The sequence below is a fragment of the Malaclemys terrapin genome, chromosome 9 (genome assembly GCF_027887155.1).
Source record: "Malaclemys terrapin pileata isolate rMalTer1 chromosome 9, rMalTer1.hap1, whole genome shotgun sequence".
NCBI classification, from domain to species: Eukaryota; Metazoa; Chordata; order Testudines; family Emydidae; genus Malaclemys; species Malaclemys terrapin.
In genome coordinates this window covers 46,147,806-46,160,380 of record NC_071513.1, presented here as the reverse complement: position 1 = coordinate 46,160,380, position 12,575 = coordinate 46,147,806, and the positions used below count along the sequence as shown (strand labels likewise).

Below are 12,575 nucleotides of genomic sequence, written 5' to 3'. Positions count from 1 at the left end.
AATTAGCAGATTGGGCCAAAAGAAACCTGATGAGGTTCAACAAGGACAAGTGCAGAGTCCTGCACTTAGGACAGAAGAATCCCATTTACTGCTGCAGACTAGGTACCGAATGGCTAGGCAGCAGTTCTGCAGAAAAGGACCTAGGGGTTACAGTGGACGAGACGCTGGATATGAGTCGACAGTGTGCCCTTGTTGCCAAGAAGGCTAATGGTATCTTGGGCTGTGTAAGTAGGGGCATTGCCAGCAGATTGAGGGACGTGATCATTCCCCTCTATTCGACATTGATGAGGCCTCATCCAGTGTCCAGTTTTGGGCCCCACACTCCAAGAAGGATGTGGAAAAATTGGAAAGAGTCCAGCGCAGGGCAACAAAAATGATTAGGGGGCTGGGGCACATGATTTACGAAGAGAGGCTGAGGGAACTGGGCTTGTTTAGTCTGCAGAAGAGAAGAGTGAGGGGGGATTTGATAGCAGCCTATAGTTCCAAAGAGGATGGAGCTCAGCTGTTTTCAGTGGTGGCAGATGACAGAACAAGGAGCAGTGGTCTCAAGTTGCAGTGGGGGAGGTCTAGGTTGGATATTAGGAAACACTATTTCACTAGGAGGGTGGTGAAGGACTGGAATGGGTTACCTAGGGAGGTGTTGGAATCTCTATCCTTAGAGGTTTTTAAAGCCCGTCTTGACAAAGCCATGGCTGGGGTGATTTAGTTGGTGTTGGTCCTGCCTTGAGCACGGGGTTGGACTAGATGACTTCCTGAGGTCTCTTCCAACCCTGATCTTCTATGATTCTATGATGAATTGCCCTGTTCTGTTAATTTCTTCTAAAGCATCTGACACCGGCCACTGTTGGAAATGGACCGTTGATCTGGCCTAGTATGGCCATTCTTATGTTCTAAATAATGTGACCAGGTGTTTAGTCAAGGCACTAAAGTGAATGCTTCTCTTGAAAGAATGTGATCTACAATCACTACACCACTGGGAGGGTTTGAAAGCACTCTGGAGGGCAGGATTAGATTTCAGAAGGTCTTGATCAGGTGAGGAATTGGTCTGAAATCTAAAAGATGAAATTCTGTGAAAATAAGTGCAAAGTGCAACATTTAGAAAGCAAAACTCAAATGCACAACCACAAAATGGGGAATAACTGCCCAGGTGCTTGCACTGTGGGCAAGGATCTGGGGTGCTAGTGGGTCACTGATGGAACATGAGCGATGCAGTTGTGAAAAAGGGTCATATAGTTAGGGATGTATTAACAGGAGTGGGGTATCTGAGACACGGGAGGGGAAAAGGGTCATATGGTTAGGGATGTATTAACAGGAGTGGGGTATCTGAGACACGGGAGGGAACTGTCCCACTCTGCTCCACACTGGTGAGCCCTCAGCTGGAGAACTGCGTCCAGTTCTGGGCACTGCACTTTTAGAAAGAGGACAAGTTTGAGAATGTCCCATAGGACTACAGCTCCCAGCATGCCCTGGGAAGGGCAGGCCGCGCTATAGGACTACAGCTCCCGGCGTACCGAGGGGCCGGCGTGCCGTTGGTCCGCACAGGTTGAAGGGCGCGGAGCCGGCTCGGGGCCCGATGGAGGCGGCCCCGCCGCTGCCTCCGGTCTATGTCTGTAGCCCGGAGTACCTGGCGCTGTGCGACTCGCTCTGCAAAGTGTCTAAACGGGTGGGTGAGCGGGGGGCCCTGTGGGAGGCAGGGTAGGACACTGGAGTGTGGCGTGGGGGGCTTTGTGGGAGGCGGCGTGGGGAGCTTGGGGGCAGTGTGGGGTGCAGGTGGGGAGCTTGGGGGGGCCTGCTGGGAACAGGGTGGGGCGGTGCGGTGTGAGGAGTTTGCGGGCGGGGAGCTGTGATGGGCTGGGTGGGAAGCTTGGGGCGTCCTGTGTGGGGTGGGGTTTCTGGGTGGAGGTGGCAGAGATTAGTGGGCCCTGGGGAGCAGGCTGTGACTTTACTATCACAGCTGAGACTTGGTTGGTGTAATCCAGCGGCCTGGGAGTAGCAGTAGGGTGGGTATAAAAACAGTGTGAAGTGAAGTACCCTCTCCGCCCCCCATGCTGGTGAGAACGTCTGTGTTATAATTGTTATTTGTACATCTGGAGGCCCTGTCCGAGATCAGGACACCCTCGTGCCCAGCTCCACACAGACACATAGCAAGAGATGCTCCTGCTCCAGAGCCTCAGCTGGCTGAGGGGAAAAGGGGAGCTGCCAAGTGGAAAAGATTTATGTGATGAAATAGCAATATGGGAGCTAATGTACCCCAGAAAGCTTTGTAAGGATCTTTAAAACCTGGCTAAGGGAGAAATTGGGAGCAGGGAACCTTGTTTAGAAAAACAGGGCATAAATCTGTTTTGCTTTGATAACGTTTATGTAAAAATCTTCTCCTCTTCCCTGTGCTTAACTCCAGAGGGGAGATCTCAGCAGACCTGGCAGTCTCTAACCAAGCTGTTGTCTTCCAGTCTCTTGGATTGCCAGCGTCTCCTGGTATGGAGGAGAGCACCACATGCTAGGACATTTTCAGTGTCCTCTGATCCAGGGAAGCCTAAGTGCATACAAAACTTCTTCTAGCTGAAAGAGTGAAACAAGCTTGAGGATAACTCCCCCTTGCTTGAGTAGTGCCAAAATTAGGGTGTTGGCTTGAGACAGACAGCTTCCAAATAAACCTGGATAAGATCTTTATACCAAACTCTGCACCCACATGTATTCTGAAAATGCCACATTCTTCAGAAGAACTATTTCACGTGTGAATAGGAGTGAGTGGATGTTCAAGCCTTGTATCTGCATTGCTGTTTAGGTTTCTCCAAGGCTGCCTATAACCATAGTTTTCAAGCACTAAACCCATCCAAGTCACACTGGGAAGGAAATCCACATAAGGGTGGGGGGAAAGAAATATTTGAGTGATTCCTTTTACTTAAAAAAAAGGAAAAGGAAAACAAAGAAAAGGCTCTTTGAAGCTGTTCAGAGTTCAGGAGTGGTTGACATAGTCCCTGGGAGATGGATCAATGGGCAGAGTCCAAGTGAGATGGTCAAAGATGCATGATAAATGCAGTGTATCACATGGATGTCACCTGCGTGGTATATATAAGGCCCTTTGGGTTTGTTTTTATTTTATTTTTAATTTATTGGGATTTTCATTTTTTATTAATGTTTAAAAAAAAAAAAAAAAACTGGAGAAAATAGGTAGAAACTGAAATCAAAGGGCAGAGTGGGGGTGGGGGGAAGCCGAGTCTTACCATGTGGCAGTAGCCTTCCACTCCCTGCAGCAGTCCAGCCCTTTCAGCTTCCAGGACCTAGCTCCCCGCTTGTCTCATTCTGCCACTGTGCGGAGGAAGCAGATGGGGCCATGGTGAAGGGCTGAGTTCTGAAGGGAAGCAGAAGGCTGCACCCCTGACTACTGGCCCCTGGTGTATAGACCCCCTCCTAACCTGGCTCACCCTTCCACACAGCCCTATCCAGTTTCCCTGCGAAAAATTCCTGGGTCCTGAAAAAGCCAAAATTTGGATGAAAATCAGTAAAACCTGAATATTGTTTTTTTTCAAAACCCAGGAATTTTGGGGGGAAATTGGTAAAGACTAATAATGAAGGACCTTTGGTACACATCAGCACCATTTCAGTTTAGGATCGCTGACATATCTGCTCTATGTTTGTGTGGGGATTAGGTTGCAAGCTGCTGGGTTAGGGACATTCTTCTACGTATGGTGCAGGCCTACTTGGTAACCCTTGCATAACTTGGTAACCTATTCTCTTACGTTTCTATTCTGTAGGCCAGTATGGTGCATTCTTTGATCAAAGCATATTCCTTACTCGACCACATGAGGTAAGTCACATCATCTATTTCCTGAAGAGTGTATGCTAATTGCCTGATCCTGTAGGTGCTGAGTATCCTCAGCTCTCCGGGAACTCAATGCCATGCAGCATAGTGCAGGATTGGGCCCTGCATTTGTGCATTCATAAAACCCATACACTGACTTCTTGTGTTGTTGATTTGTACGCAGAGTTTGCTTGTTCTGCTAAATGGACAGTGTTACAGTAGTTATGACAAATGCTATTTATCATCAGACCACAGAATCTGATGAGAAAAGTCTTCCAGGTAATAAATATCTAGTGCATTTTTTTTTTAAATGTGCCGTGCCATGCCATCCTCAACTTTTATTAATGAGTGACAGTGACCAAGCACTGATTAGCTTTCCCACTGCTAGTAGAGCCTGATGGGCAGCTGGGAAACCAACATAGACCATGTCAGTTTCTCGCTGCTGCTTGAGAACAGTCTAGCCAGGTCTTAGAGCTATTTGTGGGGTACAAAGGACTCAGGCAGAGGTTTGGAGTAGGGTATTGAAGAGCCCTTCCTTCAGGAGAGTGTTGGGAATTGGGTAAGGAGGAAAAGAGGTTTCCACTTCCTTTCCAGTGCTTAAGGGGGCTGGTGTATGTGTTCAAACATACTGGACGCCTGTTAGCCTGCTACAGATGATAGAACCTCTGAGCAGCATCCAGCAATAGCATCTTAAAGGAATCCCAGCTCTTCTTTGAATGCTTGTTCATGTCGATTCCATTCTAGGTGTGCGCACATGCACGGTCATTGGAGATTTTTTTTCTTAGCGGTATCCGTAGGGTTGGCAGTGGTGCCCCCATGAGTGCCGTGCTCATGCGCTGGTATATCAGGCGCCGACGATCCTACGCCCTCTCAGGTCTTGGCTACGCTTGCAGATGTAGAGCGCTCAGACTTAAACCAGCCCTTGGAGACTACAGCAGGGAAAGCGCTGCCATGTGTTCACACTGTCAGCTGTAAGTGCACTGGCGTGGCCACATTTGCGGCACTTTCAGCTGCATTGGGAGCGGTGCATTATGGGCAGCTATCTCACAGAGCACCTCTTCCCATTCTGGTGCCGTGGCTTGTGGGAAGGGGGTGGGAGGATGCGGGACATTCTGGCTCCTGTCCTAATGCCCTGTGATGCATCGCTTCGCATCCCAGCAATCCCTGTGCTTCCGTCCACATTTGGCGCCATCTTTCAACAGTTTTTTGTACTGTGCGCTCTGTCTTCTCTTTCGGTCCGTGGAAATGGATCCCGAACTGCTGAGGAATATGTTGATGGGTCTCGCCAGCACGTCACGAATTGCAGTCGAGTTACTCCTTAAGCTATGAAGTGACAGTGAGGAGTCCGATGATGATGTCCACTCGCATAATGCTTACGACACGAGATTGCTTGTGGCATTCACGGAAATGCTCACCACTGTGGAAAGCCGCTTTTGGGCTTGGGAAACAAGCACTGAGTGGTGGGATTACATCGTCATGCAAGTCTGGGATGACGAACAGTGGCTGCAGAACTTTTGGATGAGAAAAGCCACTTTCATGGGACTGTGTGCTGAGCTTGCCCCCACCCTGCGGCGCAAGGACACAAGATTGAGAGTTGCCCTGATGGTGGAGAAGCGGGTGGTGGTTTGTGAAGCTACAGGTGGACTGGGTGGTGAAGCTACAGATGTTGGAGGCTGCTGTTGGCAATAAGAACCCGGATGTTGGGGAAAATGGGTTGGCGGTGACATGGGGGGCACAAGGGAAAGAGTTTTGGGACAAGAGTTGCCAGGGGGAGCGGGCGCGGATATGCTCCGCCTGCATTGCTATAACCGCCTGTATCGAGTCCGCTTGGTCTTCATGATGCTTAGCAGCTGCTCTGTGCTTTGGTGCCGGCGATCTGCATTCTGCTGGTGGACCCTCCCTTCACTCTCCTGCCACTCCTGCACTTTTTGATTTTCATTAAGGGACTGCTGCATGACTTCATGTAGCATGTCCTCTTTGCTTCTTCGTGGATGCTTCCTGATTCTTTGGAGTCTTTCAGCCGTTGATAACAACAACGGCTGGAATCTCAAGGTTGCATCTGTAAAGCCAAAATGCAACAATTAACAGAGGCAGCATTGTTCACACCAGACAGAGCAATGATTCGGCCAAACTTAAAGACTAGTACAGTGTACACAATAATAGAAATTGCCCATCCCAAAGTGAGCGCACATAACCCACAAGAGCCCCAAAATGGTGAGTAAGCACAGGGGCAAGGGGGACTGATTGTTTCATGGCTGTACTGTCCTCAGGGGTTCTGTGCCTTGGGGAGAGCCAACAGCTGCAGGGGGCCCCTATACTCAACACTGTCCCCACATTTTCCACAGAATAAGTTGGTCCTGGAAGTGTCCATGGTGGTACTCGGAGTAGAGGTGGGGTCGCCCCCAAGTATTGCGTCCAGCTCTTTGTAGAAATGTCAGGTTGCGGGGGCAGCACCGGAGCGGTGGTTTGCCTCACGTGCTTTGCGGTAGGCATTCCGCAGCTCCTTCACTTTAACCCTGCACTGCAGTGCGTCCTGGTCATGGCCCCTTTCCATCATGTCCCTTGATATCTGCCCGAAGGTATCGTAATTCCTACAACTGGAGTGCAGCTGGGACTGGACAGCTTCCTCCCCCCAAACACTGATGAGGCCCAGCACCTTGCCATTGCTCCATACTGGGGCTCGCCTGGCGTGTGGAGGCATGGTTACCTGGAAAGATTCGCTGAGATTGCTCCACCCCTGGCTGAGCAAACAGGAAGGGGATTTTCAAAATTCCCAGAGAATTTAAAGAGCGGATCTGACGGTTCGTCACCTGAGGTCAGGGCAGTAGAGTTCAAAGTGATGACTAGAGTGGCTAGACAAGGTATTGTGGGACACTTCTGGAGGCCAATCAGAGCGCAGTAATAGACCAGTAATAGCACCAGCAGTGCTCCAGCCGGGGCGCAGCAAGTGTTATGCCTCTCATGGAGGTAGATTACCAGGAGCGCTCCAGCCGCGGAGTCCAGGCGTTCTATGTGCCTTGCCAGTGTGGACGCGTCATGAGTTAGGGCACCCAGGGCTGTTTTAATGCGCTCTAACTTGCAAGTGTATCCAAGCCCATATTTCTTTCTTACCGCCTGTGGTGATTAGTCGGAGTGCCTTTCCTTGCATTGCTAGGGCTAGCAGTTTTCGTCTTACTGACTTCGAGCCTTAGGGCCTTGTAAATAGTTTATAGTAGTTAGTGTTAAGTAGTTGTTAAGTGTAGTTAGCAGTTAGAGTCCCAGCAGGGACTTCGCCCCAGGTAAGCCCTGCACAGACTGCAACAAGCCTATGCTTGTGAGTGACCCCCATAGCAGCTGCCTCAAGTGCCTGGGGGAATCACACGATAGAGATAAGTGCCGAATTTGTATCAATTTGCGGTCCCGCATGGAGGAGGAGCGGGATATTCATTTACCGGTTCTCCTCATGGAGTCTGCCCTTCGTCCGGCTTCCATGCTGTCCCACCAGGACTCACTGAGTGCCTCGGTGTGCTCCAGGCACCGGGCTCCGCCCAGCACCATTCCCCATCGCCAGTGCCCAAAAAGAAGGCTAGGAAGCATGGCTCCCTGGCATCAGGCAAGAAGGGATATGGGTCACTGGGCAAGGGACCCACTTCGAGCCACACGGCCACTCTGGAGCCCCACGCTCGTGCCTCCCCGGTCCGGGCCCTTAGCCCCTTGAAAGATCCACCACCAACTCCCGGGAGCGGCATGGGACCTAAACCCCCAGATGGCACCAACACCTTTACAAGCTTCCCCGGGGCTGAGAGAGCAAAGGCCTCTGCCTGCGCCTCCAATACAGCACATGTCTCAGAAATCGGTAAAGGCTCCCCACGAGGGCAGGCCAGCTGCTAAGATCCCTCGGGGTAGTAGTGCACTGTCGATCCCCCAAGATGAAGCAATGCTCTCCACCTCTGCACCGCAGGTCACCGGAATCACAGCCTAGATCCTCTGGGGCTCATCCTAGGTCACTGGCACTGTGATCGCGGTCCCCACCATCTCAGCATGGATCGCCTAGAGGAAGATGCTGGTCTCCGTACGACCGGCACTGTTTGCCCTCCCACCAGTCGTCCTCTTGGCGCAGGTTCTGGCCTTGTGGGAGTGCTCCCCGTCGCGTTTCTGGTCCTCCCCGGCACTGGTCCCCTCGATACCAGCACCGGTCCCCTCGCTCCAGGCACTGGTCTCCGGCGGTGACAGTCAGCAAACAAACTCAGGCGTTAACAGCCCCACCGTGGTCGCCGGAAGGGGATTCCTCTGGCACGGAATCTCAGTTCAGCCCCTCGCCTAGACTGCACCAGTGCAAGTGGACACCCTAGGCAGCCTGGCCAGTGGCCAGGGCAGTGGCTTTACTGGAGCGCGTGGGGAGTGCTGGTTATGGCATTGCCCCCTTCACACCATTCATCGGCCACCGCCTCGGAGCAACAGCTGGTGGCACCAATGGCACCAGGCTTGGTGCATCAGGCACGACTCAGAGGTCAAGGCAGAGGAAACTGCACCCACCCCTAAGCCTCTCTCCCCCGGCGGTGCAATCGTCATCTTCGTCCCCAGTTGAGGCTGTTGCAGGACCCTCGAGGGCCAGCCCACTGGATGATTTTAAAGAACACCAAGCCCTGCTTCGTCGGCTGGCTGAGAACTTGGGCCTGGAGGTGGAGAAAATGGCTGAGCAGGTGGATATTTTTTTTTGATGTCCTGTCAGCCTCTACCCCAGTCCGTGTCGCACTACCAGTGCATGACGGTGTCCTCAAGAATGCCAAGCTCCTCTGGCAAACCCTCTTACCCATCTTTCCCACCTCAAAAAGGGCCAAAAAGAAATACTTTTACACAAATACACAAAGGATCTGAATACCTTTACACCCACTCTCCTCCGGACTCGCTGGTGGCCTCTGCGGCCAATGAAAAAGATAAACAAGGTCATACCAGCTCGACACCCCCCCCCCCCCCCCCCCCACCAAAAATACCAAAAATAGAGAGGCCAAAAGATTGGACTTGTTTGGAAGAAAAATTCATTCAACTGCCAGCCTGCAATTCCGGGTGGTGAACCATCAGGCCCTCCTAGGGAGATACAATTTTAATTTATGGGACTCCCTCCGTAAGTTCAGAGTCCTTCCTGTCTGGCTTGGCCCAGGAATTTGGCACCCTGGTGGAGGGTGCTCCCTCCAGATGGTGTGGGATGTGGCTGACTCCACAGCTAGGGTGCTAACGTCGTCGGTGGTTATGAGGCAGACCTTGCTACAAGACCTCCCATTTGATGGGGTTGGTCTTTTCTCAGAATAGAAGGATGCAAGGCTGCATGGGTTGAAGGACCTCGGGCCACCCTTCGCTCGTTGGGCATGCATACACCGCAGCATGTGAGAAAGCAGTTCCGGCCATCTAGGCCTTGGCAGCCTTGTACAGGAACTGCAAGAAGAAGGGACAGAGATGTTAGTTTCAGGCACCGTTGCCCTTCCTCTTCCCGCTCACCTGTGCAGCCCGGCCCAGCAAAACACCCTGGGGGCCAGAAACACTCATTTTCTGGTGCATCGCTCTCAACCGCAGGATCCATCCTGTTCTTTCCTCAGCCATCTTCATCCCTTCCGTTCGGCCTGGTCCCGAGTCACCTCAGACCCTTGGGTTCTGGAGATAGTGTTTTAAGGTTACACCCTGCTGTTTTTGGCCGCTCCTCCCTTCCACTCCCCATCATTCCTGGCCCTCTTCAGGGACCCTTCACATGAGCAACTCCTCATTCAGGAGGGGCGGTGGAGGAGGTCCCTCAGGAAATGACAGGGAAGGATTCTAATCCCGTTATTTCCTAATCCTGAAAGCAAAAAGGGGCTTCAGACCCATTTTGGACATGTGATGCCTCAGCAATTCTCTCAAGAAGTTGAAGTTTCTCGTGGTCTCCTTGGCCTCCATCATCCCCTCCCTGGATCCAGGAGACTGGTATGTTGCCCTCGACTTGAAGGATGCATATTTTCATATTCCATGGTCACAGATGTTTCCTCCATTTCAATTTATGGCGCTCCCCTTTGGCCTCTCAGCGGCTCCAAAGGTCTTCACAAAATGTATGGCGCCAGTGGCCGCTTACCTAAGACATTGAGGGGTCCAGGTCTTCCCATATCTCGACGATTGGGTCATCAAGGGCAGGTCTCGGGAACAAGTGGAGAGCAGCCTCAATCTGGTGCGTTCCACCTGCCGCAACCTGGGCCTGTTGATAAACGAGAAAAATTCCAACTTGAGGCCAGTCCAATGCATGGAGTTTATTGGGGTGGTTCTCAATTCCACACGAGCCAGAGCCTTCCTTCCAGAGGTGTGTCTGATCTCGCACCTGCTCACCATGGCTCACACCTGCCTGCAGTTGCTGGGCCACATGGCGACTTGTACATACGTGGTCAGTCATGCCTGGCTCCACCTCCGGCCTCTTCAAGCGTGGCTAGTGTCTGTTTACACCCCCAACAGACACAACATACATTGAGTAGTCAGGGTGCCGGATCACATCCTGTCATCCCTGAAGTGGTGGTTGAACCCCGGGTTGGTGTTGGAGGGTGTTCCCTTCATGGCCCCATCCCTGACCCTGGTTTCAGATGCTTCTGACCTCGACTGGGGAGCTCACCTGGGCAAGCTCAGCACTCAAGGCCGCTGGCTGTGGGACAATCTGGCCCTTCACATCAATGTCCGGGAGCTAAGGGCAGTTCTCCTGGTCTGCCAGGTTTTCTTGCGCCCCCTGATGTCCAAGTTGGTGCAGGTCCTTATGGACAATACTGCTGCAATGTATTACATCAACAGGCAGGGCGGAGCCAGGTCGTCAGCCCTTTGCCAAGAAGCTCTCAGCCTTTGGGACTTCTGTGTGCGGCATGCCATTCATTTGGTAGCCGTGCACCTGCCCAGGACCAAAAATGTGCCAGCAGATTCCCTCAGCAGGACCTTCTCGTCTCGCCACGAGTGATCGCTCCATCTGGAGGCAGCTAGTATGATCTTCCAAAAGTGGGAAACTCCCCAGGTGGATTTGTTTGTGTCCTGCCAGAACAGGAAATGCTATGTGTTCTGTTCACTCCAGGGGATGGACCGGGGTTCCATGTCAGATACTTTCCTGATCCTGTGGTCGGGAGCCCTGAAGTATGCCTTCCCGCCAGTGCCACTGATTCACAGACTCCTCGTGAAGCACTGATTCAGCCACTGCAGCTCCCTCTCTGTCCAGCCCTGCTGTCCCAAGAGCACGACAATTTCCTGCATCCAAACCTAGAGGTGTTGCACTTGACAGCATGGCTACTGCATGGCGGAATGCGGAAGAGTGGGAATGCTCAACCCAGCTACAACAGGTCTTGCTGGGTAGCAGAAAGCCCTCCACCAGAGCAACTTACCTGGCAAAGTGGAAAAGATTCACATGCTGGGCTTCGGATTGGCGCGTCTGCGCCGAACAGGCCTCGCTGCAGGTGATCCTGGATTATCATCTGCACCTCAAATTTCAGGGTGTGACACTGTATCTTGGGGGAACACCCTACACTCCCATGTTCATCCTTATAATATGATTGTGTGGTATCCAATGCAAAGTTTGTCATGTCTGGTGTCTTTTGGAAGGCTCATGATGCATTGTTGTTATAGTAATGTTATAGGTTGTAATTTCATGTATATAGTTATGAGGCTGAAAATGTGTCCTCATGGCTTAAAACAAGCCCAGGCAAAAACTCTTCAGGAGCAGAGGGGTAGTTTACACCTCATCAGGGCAAATATGGGACAAGCCCAGCCTCACAAGAACAAAGGACACTGGCCTAAGCAACAACAAAGGATCTGTTGGACTCTTGAGTGAGTCACCCCCCCCTTCCTTTGGTCAGTTTGGGACTACGATGCGGTAATGCTCACCTGACCCTGAAGGGGGAGCGGGGCAGAGCCAAGAGGGATGAAAGAACGTGATAAAAGAGAGAGATGTTTGCCATGCTCTTCCTCTCCCTTCCACCTCCATCCACAGACACCACCACCACCACCACCACCAAGCGACTGAAGCATTGATCAAAGGAGAGAGCCTGGCTGAAGGGCAACCAGCCAGCCTGTGGTGAGAAGCATCTTAGTTTGTAAGAAGAACAGGAGTACTTGTGGCACCTTAGAGACTAACAAATTTATTAGAGCATAAGCTTTCGTGGACTACAGCCCACTTCTTCGGATGCATATAGAATGGAACATATATTGAGGAGATATATATCACACATACAGAGAGCATAAACAGGTGGGAGTTGTCTTACCAACTCTGAGAGGCCAATTAAGTAAGAGAAAAAAAACTTTTGAAGTGATAATCAAGATAGCCCAGTACAGACAGTTTGATAAGAAGTGTGAGAATACTTACAAGGGGAGATAGATTCAATGTTTGTAATGGCTCAGCCATTCCCAGTCCTTATTTAAATATTAAGTATTCTCACAATGCGTTTGGTTTGAAGCGTGTCACGGACTCCCGTTGGGATAACAAGCCTGGTACATATCAATTTCTTAAATTGATGAACTCATATAAGCTTGCAGTGTCCAGCGGGCATAACTGGACACTGCAAGACGGAAGTTCCTAGGATTGTTTCTGGGACTGGAGATATTGGCTAGTGTCATTTGGTTGCACAATCCAAGCAGTGGCTGGCCAAAAGTGCTCGCTCACGTGCTGGGAGCAGCTTACGTGCTAGAGGCTGTGCGTGAACAGCCCGGGAGTGGGGGTTCTCATAGCAGAGCAGGGTAAGGCTGGCTCCCAGGGGCAAGGATTGGACTGACATAGCAGATCACCGGTCCAGATAACACCAGGGGAACG

At 51.5% G+C, this 12,575-nt stretch overlaps 1 protein-coding gene across 9 annotated transcripts in view; it reads left to right on the top strand.

Annotated features, from left to right (window-relative positions):
• The first annotated feature begins 1,544 nt into the window (after positions 1 to 1,544).
• HDAC8 (histone deacetylase 8) overlaps positions 1,545 to 12,575 on the top strand; it is a 111,005-nt gene continuing 99,974 nt past the window's right edge. For all 9 annotated transcript variants that reach the window (XM_054040014.1, XM_054040008.1, XM_054040012.1 and 6 more), the window contains exons 1-2: positions 1,545 to 1,663; positions 3,756 to 3,808. In XM_054040014.1, the coding sequence (XP_053895989.1) occupies positions 1,574 to 1,663; positions 3,756 to 3,808 (143 nt within the window). In that variant the 5' untranslated portion in view covers positions 1,545 to 1,573. The remainder of the gene's footprint in view (positions 1,664 to 3,755; positions 3,809 to 12,575) is intronic.